Genomic DNA, 21,099 nt, shown 5'->3' with positions numbered 1-21,099 from the left:
GTAAATATAGATGGTCCATTTTTGGGCAGTTAGATATATTACTTTATTTTAGACGAAATTTGAAATATAACAGTGCTATATACTAGCATTTAATTTGATAAATCAAGTACATCGGGAAGGAGAATATTTCATATATCTGTAGAGTTACTTCTATAACACAGTATTGTTGTAAAAGATGTGATACTTTGAAACTAGCCAGCGGTCAAAAGTTGACATCTTGACAGTTTAACCGCTGCTGTAAAACATTTAATTAATATATGTACATGTATCAGTGTTTTGAAGAACTCGGGGGTACTTACTTTAAAATCATTGGCTTGAGTCAAGATGTCCTGCATGTTTTGCTAGCAGCATATAACCGATAAATCTCATAATCAAAGTACTGAAAGTATTGATAGACGGAGGCATCATTTCGGAGGAAATTAAACTAATGAAAATATATGATTTTTTTTATTTAAGGAAAAAACAGCGCGCTTACCGCTTATCATGTTAGAATATTCGCAAAGCGGTTTAGTATTGTGGTAATTTAAGGTCGCGATGATATTTTCCAGATTGACATCAGAGTTAGGTAGATAATATTAAAATAATTAGTGTTGTTCTCTTATTTTAACCTTATAAGCTTGTGTTTGAGATTTATACTGTGCCTTAGATATATGTGACGCTTGTTGACTTTTAAAACACTGTATTTTCAATTAGTATATAATTGGTGCATTTAATTTGTTGAGGAACTGTGGAACTGTGGAACACATGACGAGGGGTTTCACCCCCCCATTTTAGACTCCAAGGAGTCTGTTTGTATTGTAATGTATTGTATGGATTGTTGTTAACTGATGGGCTGTATTGCCTAAGGTTAAATTTATGAATAAATAATAATACTATATTACTACATTAAGGTGTTTATTCTTTACAAAAATGGAAGTAGGAAATTATTTTGCATCACAAAACAACATGGGAAACTGTAAATGTTATTAAAGGCATTCAACTTGAACTTGAAAAATACAATGCAATCTATATATTTACATGTATGTACACGTTTCTTTCCTTGTGTATAATTAGATTAAGTCGATATAATTATTTTCCGTGTATAGTGTATTTCAAACCCAAGGTAGAAAACAGCATGTTTCCACACCTGTTCAAGACAAAAGATAACCTCTAAATTGCAAACAACTTCGTCTAACCGTGCAACCCCCCCTTTCTATTTTACAGAAGGGGTTTTTTGATTGGGAGTTAATTTTAAAATCAACTCTCCTATGCAGTTACTCTGGCAAACCAAAATTGAAACAGTGTTTGGACCTAACCACAAATCATCACCGCTGACAAGACTTAGTTCTTAAAAATAATCGATAAATTCGATGTAATATACGCTGAAGCAATTTTTTAAAGGAAACTTATTTATAAATACCTTGAAAAGAGTCAGATTTGAAATAGTACGAACAATTTAGAAGTTTTTTGCAGTTGTATGCATTCCTACGCCAGAGTTCAATATAGTCTCGTTCAACCATCGGCTGTCTCCGTACATCTCCGACAAGCAGAGAGTCAGTCTATAGTTAGAGGTCGCGTCATCAAGCTATCACGTGATCTGGTATCTCTTAATTACTTGTCGGAGATTAACGGTGACAGCCGAGCATCTGGTTGAACGAGACTAGAGTTCATTATTGGTTGGATCCATACAATTTTTGAAATGTTCCGAGTACCGATACATTTAAGAAATGAAGATAATAATTGTTCTATTGATCGACGTATCAAAGAAAAAATTGACCGGAAAACTTCATCAATGCGCGTAGCGCATTGATGAAAAAGTTTTCCGGTCAATAGAAAAATTATTATCTTCATTTCTTATCATTTAATAAAACATTTTCAAATCAAAAAATGTTAAGTGTCATTGATCAAAAATGTAAATAATGTAAATGAAGCGGTGCGTATGAATACAAAACAACAACAGCAACAATATTTAAAATGGATGCGCCTTCAGCTGATGCAGAGCTACTGACCTGAATTAATGGATTAAACACAAATAGTGAGTTAAAATCTGAACCGGCTGAACTGAAAACAAAAGGAAAATACATGCGATAGCTTGTGATATTATTCACTGTGCTGAAAAATTAGTTTTCATGTGTGATCGCTGGAATTTGCAACCGGAGATAACTATCCAAAGAGAGGCGATCATGGACGAATATAGTTGATATGTCGACAAAGAATAGTATGTATAAGCGACTTTTGTAAACGTTGTGGTAACTAGCTAGCCAGTGATGTACTTAAATGGTATATCTGCCGCTTGGAATGCGCCGGAGGAGTTGATGCATTCTCTTATATAGATCAGAACAGTTTAGAAAAGTAGATCCGGCAAAAATTTTATTGATGCAGGAATCAAAGAAATTTTTCGACCAATCAGAAGCGCCGATATCTCATCAAACGAATAAATATTAAATGATAGTTTGATGAAATCAATTCTGTTTTTAAATATTAACAACGTGATTCATAAGAGGTTTTCTAGAAATTCTTGTCGAAAAAGTCCGAGAATTCATATTATAAAAATGTGCGTAATTCAAATACAGATTATAAATTACTTGCCAAGCAAAAAAACATATCCTTGATTTTAAGATACCGGGTAAATAATAATCGATAAAATCAACTCACGTCAGTACTTCAGTACTTTGATTAATGAATGTAGTCGATCCAGATATTCTCGAGAGAGAGGCTCTCTCTCTCTCTCTCTCTCTCTCTCTCTCTCTCTCTCTCTCTCGTTGACAATAAACACGTGAACTTAATTTTGCTATTTATTTTGAATTTGCAGAGAAATCAAGTTCAGTTATATGGTACCAGTTTTAATGATATATATTATGGCTATATATATATTGTTTGCATCTTATAAAAGATTTTTCGTTATTTCTATCTATTTTTTTTTCACGCGTGACACTCTTATCAGCTTGTAAAAACACACTGACTTCCCAAATCACTTGCAAGGGGGGGGGGGGGGTGTTGTTGCAGCTGTATAAAGAATACGTCTCCGCGGGAGATTAATTGATAATACGCGAACGATATACGACAGAGACAACGAAGCATACCATGTTTATTCATTGAATCTCATAATTATTCATTATTTCGTCCACCGCTAGATGGTGCTTAAGGAATCCTCATTATTTGACGTCATGGGCAAGACAATCACAATATACGGAGGCTGTTATACAGCCTCAATCTTATAAAACTGCATGTCCGAACTGTCGCAGCACTATAAATTACAATAAACATCGCTTCAAAAGCAGGCACGTAGCATCAGGGGGGGGGGGGGGGCAGGGGGGCCTGCCCCCCCCCCCCACTTTTTCTCGCAGCAACAAATTTTTTTAAATTTACATATAAAAAATTGAATTATCATTGAGTTGCCCCCCCCCCCCCCACTTTTTTGGGAGTATGTAAAAAAATTGATATGAAAATAAGGAAAGGAGGAGTAAAATTGAAGTTATATACTACTCCCCCCCCCCCCCCCCCCCCCCCACGGATTAGGATTTTGAAGATTTTTGGAAAAGTTAAAATGTCCTTTTTTTTTTTGCTTGTTAAGATTTTTTGGATGAGTCTGCCTCCCCCCCCCCCCCCCCCCACTTTCAAAAACGATGCTACGTGCCTGAAAAGTGCCCGTCTCCAACCGAGAAATTTTAAGGGGGGGGGGGCAATGTTTTCCATTGGGGTCCGAGGCCTATAATCGAACATTTTGAAAAATTTGAATTTTGTCAAGAAGAGGGTCCAAACACTTTCCCCACCCCTCTCTAGATCCGCGCATGCCAACCAAAGGAATTAGCATGCACGTATCTATATAGGGGGTCTGCCGAAAATACCCACTCCCCTTATTAAAAATCTTAACAAGCAAAAAAAAAATGGTTACGTATCTTGCTTTCTTATAACTAGTAGAATTGGTGGGACTGTAGGCAAAAGACTCATCAGAATCCGGAAAATAACATGTTGATCAAGCAAGGTTTCGTTTGAACTCTTCAGCTTTGAAAACAACAAAAGCTATGGCCGACGAAAACGACGATTTCCTAAAACCAAAGCACATAAAATTCTTTGAAAGATGCCTTCAAATTCTTCCCAGCAGATACAGTTCACTAGATACAAATAGGTAAATGAAAGCTGGTCGTAGAATATTTGATTTATCGCGTGAGTAGAACATCAGTTACTAAAAAAACAAAGACATCTTTGACTCGGACTCTGAACACAATACTTGTATTTCAACATTTCTCTTTAAATTCAAAGCATTATTCGTGTCGGGAAATTGGGACAGAATGACTAACTGAAGGACGGATAGACAGCATAAAGCGGCTGGGGAATAATAATAATTTAAGACCGGGAGCTACAGACCTACAGCTGAAAAGTAACAAGATAGTCACATGTCACTAAGGACATAATATTCTAGACTGGTAATCATATCATGATATCATCTATATCTATATTTATTTTTATATATTTACATCTGCCAAGTATCATCTCCTTTATTTCTTACGGAAAGTTATAGTTAATTCATAGCTCTATAGAAACAGCCAGAATGAAATCTACACCCCCATTTATTGATTGGTCGAAATCTACAGTGGCTGAAACTGACAGGACTGAAATTGACACACCCTGTTTATTGATTGGTCTGAACCTACAGTGACCTAAGTAAAAACAAGGACTGCATGAAATAATCATCATGATGCCAGACTCAAAGTCTCACAGGACTGTGCAGGAGATGATTTGGCTTTTATGTACATTAACAGTAATTTAGTGAATTTTTTTTTCATAATCGATTTATTGATTAGTTAAAGAAAGATGTTAATATAAACAATAAAATACTTTCTTTGATGATTCATGCGGGTTATGAAGGTAGCGATCATTCAGGAAAAATTTACATAACCTGCTACCGTGGGTTATGTATTTTTCCTGCTATATATGTCGCTACCTTCATATCCTGAATGAATCACCAAAGAAAGCATTTTACTGTTTAAAATGTTAGTATGTGATATCCATAACTTTTGTAAATTTTCCATTAATTTGAAAACAAAAGTTAACTTTTTATGTTCTTCTCGTTTCAGAAAAAATATTTAATGTATGGAAACAGAGACATAAATAACGTTATAATATATAATCTCAGATAGAAACAAGTAATAACCTTCTTTTAAATATTGTTTATTTATCCAGGATGACCATTGCATTTTTTGCCCTCTCTGGTCTTGATCTTCTAAATTCATTGGACAGAATAGAAAAAGAAAAGGAATCGATTATCCAATGGATCTACTCATTGCAAATCCTTCCAAACGACACAGGTAATTCAGGATCACAATAATTCACTTCATATGTTGACTAAATTTTACATGAAGGGAAAATTAATTATTCTATACAGAAATCTAGTGTATGTTTGATGATTACCTTGATGATTTTAATTAATAGGCTCCAACATTTGTCAATGTGGATTTAGAGGATCTTCTACAAATACTGGCAAGAATTCTCAGGTACCTTAACATTACACATCTTACATCCCAAATAACACAACAAAGACATCACAAATTCAACATTTTGTTGTATCAAAAAACCCAATGAAGTTGATTAAGGTACCCCACTACACCTACACTTCTATTTTTTAAGACACTACGTCACAAGATGGCAATTTAAATGTTTTGTTAAATTGTTTGTATTAATCGATTTGGTTGAATGTCATCATAGCTCAATGGTTAAAGTATCGGGCTTGTGAACTCATGCAGATCATGAGTCCAAATCCACCCGGTGCTTTTGTACACATTAACTGAATTTAAATTTTAAAATTTATTATTTTATCTTAAATTGCACATCTTTTTCACCTATTTGACTTTTATACCTTTAATCCACCATGCTATCTATCATCATCAAAACTAGTATTTTTCTGCCATTTGATAAACTATTTCAAAGTTTAGTGAGCCACCTAAAGGGGCATGGTTACGATTTTGGGCAAAAATTATTTTTCCGATTTCAATGTTTACAATGCTTCAGTAATGCATTTTTAACAGGCAACCAAAATTTGAGTGTCATTTGTTGAGTTTTAGGCGAGGTACAGAGCTTACAGTTCTTTGCTATGTAAACAAAGCTTTTGTTTACATTTTGAATGCTGAAGTGAAAATTCCAATTTTTGACCTAAAATGAATATGTTTAACGTAAGAAACTGTTTATTTATGCTAAAAATGAATAAACAGATAGACAAATCAGCTTGAAAAAGTTTTTTACTGGTATATTGAACCAATGTAAACAAAAATAGGACATGAGCCTTGTTTACATGAAAAAGAATTCTTAGCTCTCTATCTTGCTTATAATTTAACAACTGACTCTCAAATTTCATTTGATCATTAGAAATGCATTTCTAAAGCATTGTAAATAATAAAAACAGAAAAACAGAAATTGACCAAAATCGTGACCATGCCCCTTTAAAGTTTGGAAAAATTTTAAAGTTATTATTTAAAACTGTATTAATTCTAAAAATAAAATAAAACAGTTACTTACCAAAACATCAGCTAATAAATGTTGTGTTTATTATTCTTTATGAAAAAAGGACTTAAAATATGTTTAGCCAAAAATGAATGTAATGTTAAAAAAAATATCAAATATCTGTTAAAGGATTTAAAACAACTCTTCTTTTAAGGAAAAAATTGAGCAATTTATGGTTAACAATTTAAGTTTTATAGAAAAGACTTTTTAAGGAACTGGATGGATAAAATTCATGTGCTGAATTGTAGATGTATTATTTTCAGAAAACAGAAAATAAGTTGAAGCTGGACAGTGGACATATAGCAATGACTTACACTGCAATTGCCTCCCTTCTTATCCTGGGTGATGACCTTAGTGGGGTGAACAAGTCGGCTATTCTAACAGCTCTCAGAAACCTTCAGCAGGAAGATGGGAGGTACCTGTAAAAACATGTAGATATTCAGGGAAAAAACATGAAAATACACTCAGTTGTTATTGTAACTGGTAGATGTATTCCAAGCATTAAGCATTCAGGGAAATATCTGTGTTTGTCTTGTTATAAATTGGAAAAAATCTTTCTAGTATCAATTTTATAGATATTTAATTTTAATTTGGATTTTATAACTCTTTTTGACAGTTTCTGCTGTGTACCTGAAGGAAGTGAAAATGACATGCGATTTGTTTATTGTGCCGCCTGCATTTGTTACATGTTAAATGATTGGTCAGGAATGAATGTAGAGAAAGCTGTTCAATTTGTGCAAAAGAGTCAGGTAAGAACTCTAATCTAATTCTGTGGCTTATGGTATAAAAAGTATGTTTTCACATTTATCTGGTCTGATCCAGCATTAATCCTCACCATGTTATTTCCTTTTAAAAGAGGTATATATGAAGTAATGATTTGTTGTGTATTTAACATTATTTTTACATTTCAGTCATATGAAGGTGGCATAGGGCAAGGGCCAGGCCTAGAGGCCCATGGTAAGTTTTATTGATTACCATACCTGTTTTGGGGAATTCTTTTTTTACATTGCAAGAGATGGGTTTTATTTGCAGATAAAAAAAAATGCCTTAAAATAAAATTATACATTTATTACTTTAGTTTTAATCATTTGAAACTTTGGAAAGAAATTCTAAAAACATGAACTATGAAATAATTTTTGAAATTTTTATGTGCATTTTGTGAAATAATTATAAATTGTATTCTACATATAAATCAGTTTTAAAATAAATTTAAGAAGTAAACCAATTTGCAGAGAATATAAAACACTCAAATTTCAAGTTCAAATTTTAACATGTTCCCCAAATATTCTCGGCGTCAAAATAACCCAATATACCTTCTACCAGTTTAACTATTTTTATAACTTTTATTTTATTTTCTTATACTTTAGTTTTTTGTTGTTCTAGGAGGTTCAACATTCTGTGCAGTAGCAGCATTATCCCTTATGAACAAATTAAAGACCAGTTTTAGTGAAAAAAAATTGAAACAACTACAGCGATGGTGCATTTGTCGACAGCAATCAGGTTTCCAGGGTCGACCAAATAAACCCACTGATACTTGTTACTCCTTTTGGGTCGGGGCAACACTAAAGGTAATCATACAATGTTTTCAAACGAGGCTACATTTCTAATATCTGTGTATTTTGATAGCAAATTCGTTGAGGAAATACCCACAAAGAACTGATTCTTGTTTGTTTTTAGCTGATAGATACATACCACCTCATTAACTCGGAATTCAATCGAGGGTTCTTGATGGAAACCCAAGGTTCAATCACCGGCGGATTCTCGAAATGGCCTGATCACACACCAGGTAAGTGTATAACTTGTATCTCCTGTAAAGATCCTGTATAGAACCAGGATATATGTATATACAATGAATAAATGATCATTGTAGACAGTTATCCATGTTTGCTAATTTATACTTTTAATATTTTGATGATATACTGTATATCCATTTTTTTTCGCGTGTCACACAATTTGCGAAAATTGGGAAAATCTGTAACATTTTTTAATTTGCAGCAGTCATTTTTTGCGATATAAAAAGTTTCTTATAGAAAATGATACAGGATATAATTTCTGCGTATTCCAATATTTGTGATTTAGAAGGGGCCGCAAAAAAAGCGAAAAGTAGATCTTCCCGAAAATTACCGGATATATAGTATTGAGTAATGCTATATGAAATTGTACATTAATGGAAGTGTAAATTCTTGAATACATAAAGGAGTGAAACTGCAATATTTAGTACTACAGTACGACATGAGCTAATCACACTGTTGAGAGGTTCACATATTAGTGATAGCGCACATAATAGATGTATAGTTGATTGGGTAACTACAGGCATGATCTTTTTGTCCTTCCAGATGCCCTACATGCATACCTGGGGTTGGGTGGACTGTCCTTGCTGGGCGAGGAGGGGGTCCTCCCGATGCACGCTGCATTAAACATCAGTCAGCGAGCCAGCAACCACCTTCACACCCTCCACTCCAAGTGGAAAAATTGATGATACTCCATTGTAGATTTCAATTATACAAGAAACAAGTTTTTCTGTGATTATTCATTCTCACCTGCTATTGTATATGTAGGATTAGGTTTCTGAATATTTTTGTATTGTACAGTTCGCTGTTGTTCTGTACTTTCTTTGCCAAATGTTTTACCCATTAGGCATTGTATTTTATATTGAAGTCAAATGCCTTTACAAGATTTAACATTGTTGTAAGCATATGACCTGCAATACATAAACTTGCATTGTTTAAAATACGAAATATAAATATGTGTATACAGCTACGATTAAAAGATGTTATATTTTTAATTCTGATAAAGCATAGTTTCACTCAGATTCAAATACCAATGAGATTCCATTAGAATAATGTAGTTTCCAATCACAAAAATCTTCTTGTCTATTAAAGTAAATGTATTAGACTTCATAAAAAGAATAAATTTACAATTGATTTTTTTAATGCAGTTGTTTGAGGAATGAAAATGTTTTTGAATTTCAAGAAAAGTGTGCTGAGTTACTGGTATGTTGGCCAGCATAAGAAGGGTATCTTTGTTAAAGTGTGGTTGTCCTTATGTCTATTCTGTGAAGTATATGGTTGCAGAAGATGTTTGTAAAATGCTTCATAATATGAATTTACTTGGGCAACAAAGTAAACAAGCTAACTGATATTCAGTACGCTGTACGATTTCTATCAATTCCTGCATGCCAAACTCTTCAAAATTAATAAGAAATTAAAGGTTAATTTTCAATCAGTGTTTTATGGTTGATATATAGTGGTGAGGAGTGATGGTAAACAGAACAACTGAATAGCATGCTGTCTACACTGCCACAATTTTATAGTATTTGGATTTGAATAGGACCAGCTGAATTTTAAGGATGTCTTGAAAGTTTGTTCAAAAGGATTAAAAGGTACATATAAATGACCATGGCAATCTCATCAGTTATTGCTTTATATACTAGTAATTAATTCTTATAGGGATCTATGCAAAGATTACCAAATACTGATCATTTTAAAAAGGTTCTTGCCACAGGGACCAAGCCCGTTTTAACATTATTAAATTGTACGTAGTATAGGAGAGTTACTTCTCTTATGATTAGTTACGTCTTCCTACTTTCGTTTCATTTCAACTTTTGATACTAGTTTTTTTATGTTGAAAAGTCTTAAATAGTAAAGTTACCTTTTTCTTATGTTGACACACTTATTGCAAGAAAAATTATGTATGAAAATGTTTATAATTTTTGTAAATTGAGAAATAGAATTTTAGTTAACTATCATTTACAAGCAGAAAATCAGTACTTTACCAATAAAACAGCAGTAGGTATTCGTACAGCAATATATATAAATGACCAGGGTGTTACTTATGTAGGTCCGGAGAACTTGGGTTATCCAATTGTTTCAACACCCCAAATTCGACACATGACCTGCATTCTGGTTTTGATACGGTGAAGGGTCTTTGCACCTTTTGTAAAAGTATTTTAAATCAACAGTTATAAATCGTTTAGTTCTTTAAATATAATATTATTTTCTTAAATTATGCATTGGAAAAAATCTTATTGGACCTGTCGTTATTCCTACGAAATCGGGAAAAAAATTGTTAAGAGGTTTTTTGGTCAACAATTGGTCACCAGCCCTTATGAATTCACTACACAGAACCATTTATAGGCCGAAAAACCAAAATGTACAACCTTTCAAAACAAATTAGTAATCACAGTAATCTGTTTGATGTTTTTAATGCATGGTAAACTATGAAAGGTTTTAGAGGGATGGATTTAATATACAATCATAGTAAATTACGTACTAGCTATAATTTAAACCGGGAAAGTATACTTTATAAACTATAAACTAACAGTTCATATCTCATGAATTATCATTTGTTCATCGGAACCGAAACATCTGGGGTTTTTTTTCCTGGAACAGGAAACTTATTTTAGCGGTGAGTCAGTCACACTTGAAACAATTAATGCATTCTTGGATTAGGAAGTTTCTCTATATGCCTGGCAAGTTTGAGTAATAATTAGTTAATATTTATGATTTCAGAAGCTTTAAAATGTTCTGTATGAGAGGCAAGGCCAACTAGGCGAAGGACTGTATTTGATATACTAGAATACATTTGTTCTTAATACCAGATACATGACAAATCTCAGTCAAGAATGGAAATAAGAATAAATTCTTATTAGTATGAAGCCAGAGTCATAGTTTCTTTTCGAACAGGATAAGGGGCACCATATTAGCTAGCCAAGGGTTTACGGTCCACTCTGCTCCTCTACAAATCTGCCGAGGGTTGTAGAGGAGCAGAGTGCATTGCAAACCTTGACTAGCGAAGATGAACAGACACAAAAATTCATAGAAAACTGTTTTCTTTCTTCTTTCTTTTTTTACATTGCTGCGTGTTGAGATACACATAATTCCATGCATAACTAAATAAAACTCTACAAGCGCGGATCCAGAATTTTTTCCAGGAGGAGACCAAAGGAATATTTATATTAAGCCGGGGGGGGGGGGGGGGTCTGAGACTAATCTTGTGGTAATTAATTTACGGTGAGAGGCTATATACGTTTCTGTGGATTTTAATGTTTAAAAGGATATATATATATTAATGTATTCACAGTTTGTAAAACTAATGGTTAGTGAGGGTTATTTCTCCTTGTACTTTCGTTTCGTTTCATTTTCTTTTAGTATTCTTAATTTCACCTATCGTAGGTAATTTAATAACCAACAAACCCTAAACAAGAACGAAAGATGAATGAAAAGATACACATTTTTGGTAATTTGAGATACTTGATTTTATTTAATTACTTACAAGAAATAGAAAATTAATTATTTTTCCCATTGAATTAGTTAGACACAAAAGCATAACAATATATAACAATAATAAACAAACCTGTTACTGCAGGTCCGAAGAATGTGGGTTCCCCAATGACCTAATACCCCTAGTTCGCCATATGACTTGCATTTTGTCGAAATATATTTATTAAAAACCCTGTCGAGAATGAAAAAACAATTCACTCCTTCTTTTATTCCCTTACATATCTCATAAAACACCTATTTTTGGCAATTCGTAAAATTTTTGAACATAATTCTAGGCCTTTTAATATACATGTATGCTTCAATGACGTAGTTACACTATTCTCTCTCTCTCTCTCTCTCTCTCTCTCTCTCTCTCTCTCTCTCTGTGAGTGTTTTGCTGAATACTGATATAATGGGATTCCTTATCCCTTAACAAAATGTGAACACATTTTTGCATACTATAGAATTTATTCAATGTAATGATGGATTTTTACGAGGAAGTACTAGTACGTCAAACATTAAAATATGTTCCTAAAATGCCTTATAATACATACAGTAAGAAGTTACCCCGAAAAAATTAATAAGCACATGATTATATATTACAGGGTGTCAATACTTATTATTTACATGTGTACCATTTATTCTAATGATTTAATTAATATACATGTATAGACGTACAAATGTAAATGTAAGAGCTCTCTTAAAACTTATGCAAGTAGATGTGTTAAAGATCAAAACAGCAAACTGTCCTAACAGCATAATATGATAGAAGGTAAAAATGATAAAGTAAGTTTATCTTGGCAATTGTTTTGAAATCCTTGACATCGTACTAAAGCGACATTATATGTGCGTAATTCTGTAATTCATTGTTCGTTTGTTCTGTGCAAAAACAAACAAACAAGACAAACAGGGGACGGGGGACAGACAAGTGACATCCAAGGATTGTCCTATGCATGTAGTATATACTTATTAAACTTAGTCTCCTTTGTATTTGATAAGACAGAGAAATGAATAAAACTCAGTCAAATTAGAAAACTTTTGAAAAATAACTCGAGGTCGTCGCCGAAATAAAAGTATTGTTTGCAGCCTTTAACTGCTGAACAGTTCAACTTTAACGTTTAAGTCGAAAAAAAAGTACTAGCTTTGTTTAAAGAAAAAAAAAGTTTCTATTTATACGTTTACTATATTATGTAAACCTTGAGTAACAATTAGACTGTTAAATCCCCGGAAACAATTTTGGTTTGATCAAGCCTATAGAGCATATTCACCCGTGTAGCGGTCGATGATTTCTCGGAACGGAAGTCTTCTGAATTCTATTTAATACCTAAGCTGGTAATTTAGGAGGAGGAAGAATTTCAATACTTAGGCTTAAAACAAAATGTCGGAGTTACAGCCACCAGTAACAACCGCATCCTCTTCCCTCGCCCCTCTTCCACATGGAGGAATCGTACAACAAACTCATTCTGCAGCTGCTAACGCTACAGATGTAGCCGCCAGCACCAGTACCGCTATAGCTGTCCCCAAGGGGTCAGGTACCAGGAGCACCGCTGCGGCTGCCAGCGGAGGCAATGTGGTAGCATTGCAGACCACCGCCACCGCCCAAGCGACAGGAAGCAAAGCTGACGTAGATGAAGATCCACGTGCTAAGCTAATGTTTTATCTCAGGTGCATTTCTTCAGTTTTCGACGAATTTAATGGAGTGTGTAAAGAAATTCTTAAAGAAGACTCAATTTCTCAAATCAGATGTCTTCTTGAACATGAAAACTTCCGTGCATTGACCGTGAAACAAAACGACCAAGTCTTGATTCTTTGCGATGCATTGCGCCCAAACTTGTTCATCAACAAATGCATTTTTGAAAATACTCAAAAATGTGGAGATTCGCAGAATAAGTTTTATAAAATAGAAGAGGTTGAAAGATCACTCGCCATTCAAAATGAAATAATTGTAAGAGGGGAGAATCGTCAGGTGTCTAAAATAATGTATTACAGACCATCCTATTTAGAGAAAAACTATTACAAGCCAATGAGCCGACTAGAGCATCGTTTGAAAGTAATAAGGAAAGGCGAGCATTTGTAAGTAAAATTAAATGTCTTTGTGCATATGATTCTATTTCACTCACTCACTCACCCACTCACTCTCTATCTATCATCTATCTATCTCATTATCTATCTATCTATCTATCTCATTATCTATCTATCTATCTATCTATCTATCTATCTATCTATCTATCTATCTATCTATCTATCTAAAAATAGTATTTTTATCGTTTAAGGGAAACTTTTACTGAGAACTACAAGGTCCACCTCCTGATGACTTTGATTTTTCCGTTCTGGGTCGTGGTGTGGGCAGCAATGGTAAATATGTATCAGTTAATTATATATGTTAAAAAACTGCAAAATAAATTGAGAGTGAAGGATTATCTTAAATGTCATCAACCATAACTTTAAACTACATATGATTGTGAATTTCATAACTGTATATCATTTACCCATCATGCATCTATCTTTTTATTAACAACATGGAGCCCTCAGGATTCCATATTAATTTTTATGGGATAGATGGTATCAAAGCAAAGAGTTTGATTTATAAAAAAATAAACTCACATGTTTTATAGCATAAATATTTCATATAAAAAAATTGTTTATCAGTCATTGTATATCAAACTTATTGAAATAGGTTTTCAAGTGAATAATTTCCACTTCCTTGTCTATAGATTTGATTACATATTGTTTTCAGTGTGTGTACGAGAGTAATCCAACCGACCCGACTCTACAACACACAGAACCGTAGTATGGAAACCGCCGTATCAGAGAGGCAACCTGACCATCCTTAGTCCACTGACTTGTGCACTATGATATTTCTGTTTCTGACCCAATGCTATCACTAATTTTTGATGATTTTTTATTATGTTGTGAATATGTGTTATAAGTTTTAGCATATTGTTTTATAATGAATTCTAATTTTATTAAAATAAATTAAAATGTTTTGTAAATATGTTACAAAGGGCTTTGTTTTGTATGAAGTATATATATTGTTGAACATGTTGATTTATTTAAGTATTAAAAGGCTTGGGAGTTATTTTTTTGAAATACGAAAACACAAAACTGTATGAGATCTTCAATCATAATGTATGAAGAATCACATACAATGTGTTTTAGTTTTGAATTTGAATATTTTTTTCTCAACATTGTTTCGTATCATGTAAAACCCTCATCGCTGTTATATACTCTAATTTGAGCTTTGAAGAAAGACCGTCACATTTTGGTGAATAGGCGCTTGCCATTTGTTGATAGATGTGAGGTTACAACAATTGTTGAGATGTACCCCCCCCCCCCCCCCCCCCGATAAATTAAAGATTTGACTGTACAATAAAACACTTGAAATTGATCTATACCAAAAAATTATGTTTAAATAAATATTGTTTGATTTACCGAATGTTATTTAATTTTGCATAAGTTTTATTGTATTTACTGAAATAAATTCTTTGAATCTCCACAATTGATTTTGTATTGATCTTTATTTATAATAATATTGTACTCACAAATATAGGGCTTAGCGATTTCTAGGAAGGAAAAATTCTCATATTCTGTAATAGAATATTCATTTGTTATTCTCAGGTAGATTTAATGCTGAAGGGATTTCATTACCAGGTCTTAAAATTAAAAAAAAAATCCTCATAGAAGCCTAACCCCTCAGAGTTTATACAGAAACAAATTTTATTTCAAAATGCACGTGCTATTCTATGCAGAACCAGATGTGTGTCTGATTTTTTTTTTCACACCTATAAAGGACTTTAATATCTGGTCAACATTTTGAGAGCACACATTTGATTATCATTCGATTAACTGAGGGCAGATATACCAACACCTTGCAATGTCTGGTAATATAAAAAAATGTCAAAATGTATACTCATGATGATTATCTTATAATCGAACTTTTTTACATTTAGCATTAGTCTTTATTCAGTCCAGGTAGATGAACTTGTTTTATTATGAGTTATTACAGTACAATTGGACCGTTTAACATAAATAACTCTTGATATACAGAATAGATAATGACTTAATATTTATAATGATATATTTAGATAACAATAACAATATAACACTCTAAGAATGATAACTGCACTGACACAACAAAAATTATAGAAATAAAACTATTTTTACCTTTAAACACTACTATGGTTTCGGTCACTAAACAATTTTGTTTAAGTACAAGTTATAAAGAATATCAAAGTTTTTAATTTATTTTACTAAATGTTTTAGTGTGCGTTAATGCAGATGGGTTGACCCTCAAAGTAATTCAGGCACCCTTTTAATGAAAACAAATAATATTAACGAATCATCAAAAATGTGTTCGTACAATTTATGATTTTACATTGAGATATTTTACGTTGAGATCTTGGTTCGAACGAAAAAAAATTAGACATTCCCATATAAAAATAAATACCAATTTTAAAATAGAATTAGATCACCTCTTCCCAACTGCAATTTAAGATCAAACAATACGTTGTTTTTTTGGGTTTTTTTTTTTTTGTTTTTTTTTTACTGTTCAATCATTTGAAGAAATTAGCAAATACATTTGTAGACTGTGTAATATTGCCTGAAATAATGGGAAAAAATGAACCTCAAAAAATAACGAATGAAAATGACATGAAATGATATTTTTGTGTTACTTAAACAAAAGGTCTAAAAGTAAACAAACAATCATGCAAACAAAAAAAAAACAAAAACAAAACAAAAACAAAAAACGAACGGGCAAAACAAGAGAAAAAATCTATGTATAAATTTATGAAATTATTTCCCTTTCTACTTTCGTTTCAGTTTCTTGTGTTTTATCAGAAAAACAATATTTTCAAGAAAACTAAAGCCAAATCTAAAGCTAAATCCGATCAAGTATTTTACAAGAAATATCCATGTATGTTAATACAGATAGAAAGAATGTTATTGTGTTCAAAACATACCCGAATTCCTCAAATGGCAACAAATAATTGTTATATACCCAACATACATGTGTTCTATTTTTTAAAACTATAGATACAGGTGACTTAGAACAGAAAGTTGTGGGTGGGTCCGGAGGAATTGGCTTGTTCTATACATCTATACCCAATCCGACACTCGACCCTACCTTTTTGCCAACCATTACAATGTTGAATTAACACACGGCTCTATAATCCACAATACACGTATTCAATTACTTTCATTGTTTCTTTTATCTTTACTTTATATCTTCAAACAGACTATTCGTTTTGATGTTAACTTAAGGCAGTGTGATTTTTTCATAAAAATTAAAAATAATTGTTTTAAAAGTTTTATTTGTCATTTACAAAATACAGTGGCTGCACTTTCCATCAATTATCACTTTTATTATTTTTTATTTTACACGTTACACAGATGATTTACATTCTATTTTAGATGATATACAGTAGAAATTCATACAGTAGTTCAGACATTTAAAGTAAGTGTGTTAAAAATACCAGTATATCTAACAACCGGTTTATTGAAATTTTTGTCATTTTTAACACAGAAAATTATTACAAAAGGTACAAAAGCACAGGAAAAGACAAAATCTATCAAAAATATGTGTAAAAATACATCAAATACAAGTATAAAGTTTTACTTGTATTGTTTTCAAATGATACATATGTCCATTGATAATATGCTTCATGGAAACACATTTTCTTATAACCTGGCAATAATATTTGGAATATATATATATAGTACATCCGCATCTGATGACGGGGCCTCGGTTATTACTAATATGCAGATATATTTACATTCATAAATATGTGTACATACAAATTGACCATTTTGTGCAGATAAAACAATTTACACAGCTACAAAGATAATGACTGAGATGTGCATGCTTGTCCGAAATAATACCTAAATCGGGTATTTGAAGAATTCGTTAAGGTGGGTCGACACACAAGTGCATTATTTAATTGTCGATAAATAATCATTAAACAAACATGAAATTGATACAGGCCTTCAAAAATTTTTATATGAATTTTTTGGTACATGTATTTGTTTAAATAAAAATCGGAAACGTAGTTTCGGCTGCGAATATGATAACTGTGAGCAAAAAGTTGGCCTCAATTTATTCACAGTGCAATTTTCTATAAATACGTATTAAAGACGGTCCAAAACATTATAATATTTATAAAAAAAAAACATTGATGAAGATGAAAATGAAAAATTTTAATTGCAGATTCCTTTTTTAATTAAAAACATGACCAAACCATCTTTGGACGTGTTAAATAATAATAATATTACCTATCAATAAAGACCAAGATGTAAGCACTAAAATACTCTGTTTGCAGTCAAAACAATTTTCCATTTCACTTTTAAAAAATGGAAAAATGGACTCATATAAAATATTGAAAGCTGATATTGGTCTTTGTTTTGTAAAATCATATTTCAAAAAAGATTCTGTATCGATCCATCAAATGAAATTTTGGTGTGGCGAGGAATTTTAATAAAAAAATCTTGAAATAGAAAATCGTTTGCAAACAAAAATGAATGACATATATCTTCCTTCTTTTCACACATACACTTTGGAGAATCAATATTATTATTTTTTTGTAGATCAGATTTCAATAAACAACTGTGTCTTAGTTTTTCATGAATTATGTTAGTAACTCTATTTCCATGAAGTCAACATTTAGGAACTTTTGTATCACCGGTTTTATAAAGTGTTATTTTTTAAAGAAATCTTCACCCACAATAACTTTGAAAAAGCACGGGCCTGACACAAAGTAGAAATAATAGTAATAAGGTAAATATTTAACTATTATTTCCCTTTGTACTTTCGTTTCGATCGCTTTACAAATTTAAGAGAAAAACAAATAACAAATGATTTGATTTAGATAAAAGCTTAAATAGAATATTCAATAACTTCAAATGTATGTTAATATAGATGTCATGGTTGTACTCCAGAATTAAATGAAATTCGTAAACGACAGTATATGAATGATAATCTCTACCTTTATTAGTTTACAAATGTATACTGTTTATATAAAGTTGGCCATATTGAGTCCATTGGGTAGGTCCGGAGGAATTGGGTAAACCTATTCACATGAATACCAATTTCAACACATGACTACCTTTTTCGACTATAGAAACGTAGAAGGCAAGATATTTTAAATTTTTTAACCATATTGATTTTACAATTGATATGAAAAACATGCAGGCCTACAGTTCGATAATTGAATCCCTATAATGATTTATTCTTGTATGCACAAGTAGAGGCGAGCAGTTGTAATGTATGTTGGATCCAAAAGCGGCTAAGGTCGCCGAATCGAACCCTGCTATGGTAACTTGATATTGTGTCTATAGAAAGCTATTATATATATATATATATATATATATATATATATATATATATATATATATATATATATATATATATATATATATATATATATATAAAATATAAAAAAATATATTATAGCTTTCTATAGACACAATATCAAGTTACCATAGCAGGGTTCGAATCGGCGACCTTAGCCACTTTTTGATTGATAAATTATTGATATATTATTGAAACATTTTTTTCTAATTTATTATTTTCCTCTTATACCAAGAATGCTAATAACTTTAACAAATGCTTAAGCATAATTAAGAAGTATATAATTATGATATATAAATTCAATAAGATAGAGAATCCTTTACTTTCAGCAAGGGAAGAATGGATAGTCTGTATATTTATATAATCGTTTTACTTACCACACCATAAGAACGTCATATACTATTTAGAAAAAGAATATTAAAAAGAATTTTTTTAAAGATCAATAAGTTCAACCGGACGGTTTATTTAGAGAACTCTAGATAAGCAACACTGTCTGATAACAACTAATTATTTTTACAGATATACTTTCAAAACAAAAAAATAACACTTTAAAAACGATAATTGGACTGACCCATCAAAAATATATGAATAAAACTGTATTGTACAAAAACATAAATGGTTAATTGAATCATTAGACAGGTATATTTCAATTATTATTCAGTTGATGATAAATAGATTTTTTTAAAAATATTACTTTTTAGATGTGTTAAAACTTTTACAAAAAAGGTCATAATTCTAGAAATAAGAGTAGGGATTGATTCCTCTGTAGTTTCATTGTTGAATGCCAAAAAAGTGGCCATAAAATTTTTACAGATTATTTTTATATGAAGCATATGCTTATTATTTCTCCCGATATATTTTGATAACAATAACGCTCTAAGAATGATAACTGGACTAACACAACAAAATTATAGAAATAAAACTATTTCCCTTTAAACACTACTATGGTTTCGGTCACTTAAGCAAGATTGTTTAAGTACAATTTATAAAGAATATCAAAATTTAAATTTATTTTACTAAATGTTTAAGTGAGAGTTGATGCATATGGGTTGACCCTCAATGTAATTGAGGCATCCTTTTAATGAAAACAAATGATATTGACGAATCATCAAAAATGTGTTCGTACAATTTATGATTTTACATTGAGATAGTTTACGTTGAGATCTTGGTTTGATCGGAAAAATAGATATTCCCATATAAAAATAAATACCAATTTTAAGATATAATTAGTGATCACCTCTTCCCAACTGCAATTCAAGAACCAACAATACGTGTTTTCCTTTGTTGTTTTTTTTTCTTTTCAATCATTTGCAGAAATTAGCAAATACATTTGTAGACTGTGTAATATTGCCTGAAATAATTGGAAAAAATGAACCTTAACAAATAACGAATGAGAATGACATGATATGATATTTTTGTGTTATCTAAACAAAAAATCTAAAACTAAACAAACAATCATACAAACAAAACAAACAAAACAAACAAAATTAAAAAAAAACCGAAAACAAACAAACGGGCAAAACAAGAGGAGAAATCGATGTAAAAATTTATGAAATTATTTCCCTTTCTACTTTCGATTCTGTTTCTTGTGTTTTATCAGTAAAAAAATATTTTCAGGAAAACTAAAGCCTTATAAATCAGATCAAGTATTTTACAAGAAATATCCATGTATGTTTATAAGGATAGAAAGAAAGTTATTGTGTTCAAAACATACCCGAATTCCTTAAATGGCAACAAATAATTGTTATATACCCAACATACATGTGTTATATTTTTAAAACTATACATACAGGTGACTTAGTATAGAGCTGTGGGTGGGTCCGGAGGAATTGGCTTGTTCTATACATCTATACCCAATCCGACACTTGACCCTACCTTTTTGCCAACCATTACAATGCTGAATTAACACACGGCTCTATAATCCACAATACACGTATTCAAATACTTTCATTGTTTCTTTTATCTTTACTTTATATCTTCAAACAGACTATTCGTTTTGATGTTAATTTAAGGCAG

The 21,099-nt window shown here is 31.7% G+C and overlaps 2 protein-coding genes across 2 annotated transcripts; both read left to right on the top strand.

The window, feature by feature from the left end:
* The first annotated feature begins 3,884 nt into the window (after nucleotides 1-3,884).
* LOC128176606 (geranylgeranyl transferase type-1 subunit beta-like) lies at nucleotides 3,885-9,696 on the top strand. The gene is made up of 9 exons (XM_052843049.1): nucleotides 3,885-4,108; nucleotides 5,164-5,288; nucleotides 5,413-5,474; nucleotides 6,741-6,892; nucleotides 7,094-7,226; nucleotides 7,389-7,434; nucleotides 7,861-8,045; nucleotides 8,155-8,263; nucleotides 8,814-9,696. Exons 1-9 carry the CDS (start codon nucleotides 4,005-4,007, stop codon nucleotides 8,951-8,953), a joined length of 1,056 nt encoding a protein of 351 aa, XP_052699009.1. The 5' UTR covers nucleotides 3,885-4,004; the 3' UTR covers nucleotides 8,954-9,696.
* A 3,311-nt stretch (nucleotides 9,697-13,007) lies between these two features.
* LOC128177280 (uncharacterized) lies at nucleotides 13,008-15,079 on the top strand. Its single transcript, XM_052843936.1, has 3 exons — nucleotides 13,008-13,811; nucleotides 14,012-14,093; nucleotides 14,476-15,079. The coding sequence occupies exons 1-3, from the start codon at nucleotides 13,117-13,119 to the stop codon at nucleotides 14,527-14,529; spliced, it is 831 nt and encodes a 276-aa protein (XP_052699896.1). The 5' UTR covers nucleotides 13,008-13,116; the 3' UTR covers nucleotides 14,530-15,079.
* The last annotated feature ends 6,020 nt before the right edge of the window (nucleotides 15,080-21,099 follow it).

The sequence above is a fragment of the Crassostrea angulata genome, chromosome 3, assembly GCF_025612915.1.
Source record: "Crassostrea angulata isolate pt1a10 chromosome 3, ASM2561291v2, whole genome shotgun sequence".
Classification (NCBI taxonomy): domain Eukaryota; kingdom Metazoa; phylum Mollusca; class Bivalvia; order Ostreida; family Ostreidae; genus Magallana; species Magallana angulata.
This window is presented reverse-complemented; position numbering and strand designations above follow the sequence as displayed.

Coding starts and splice junctions, on each gene's coding strand:
- LOC128177280 (XM_052843936.1), top strand. CDS start 13,117: ATGTCGGAGTTACAGCCACCAGTAACAACCGCATCCTCTTCCCTCGCC. Junction 13,812..14,011: donor ATAAGGAAAGGCGAGCATTT/GTAAGTAAAATT, acceptor TTATCGTTTAAG/GGAAACTTTTACTGAGAACT. Junction 14,094..14,475: donor TCGTGGTGTGGGCAGCAATG/GTAAATATGTAT, acceptor TATTGTTTTCAG/TGTGTGTACGAGAGTAATCC.
- LOC128176606 (XM_052843049.1), top strand. CDS start 4,005: ATGGCCGACGAAAACGACGATTTCCTAAAACCAAAGCACATAAAATTC. Junction 5,475..6,740: donor ATACTGGCAAGAATTCTCAG/GTACCTTAACAT, acceptor TATTATTTTCAG/AAAACAGAAAATAAGTTGAA. Junction 8,264..8,813: donor ATGGCCTGATCACACACCAG/GTAAGTGTATAA, acceptor TTGTCCTTCCAG/ATGCCCTACATGCATACCTG.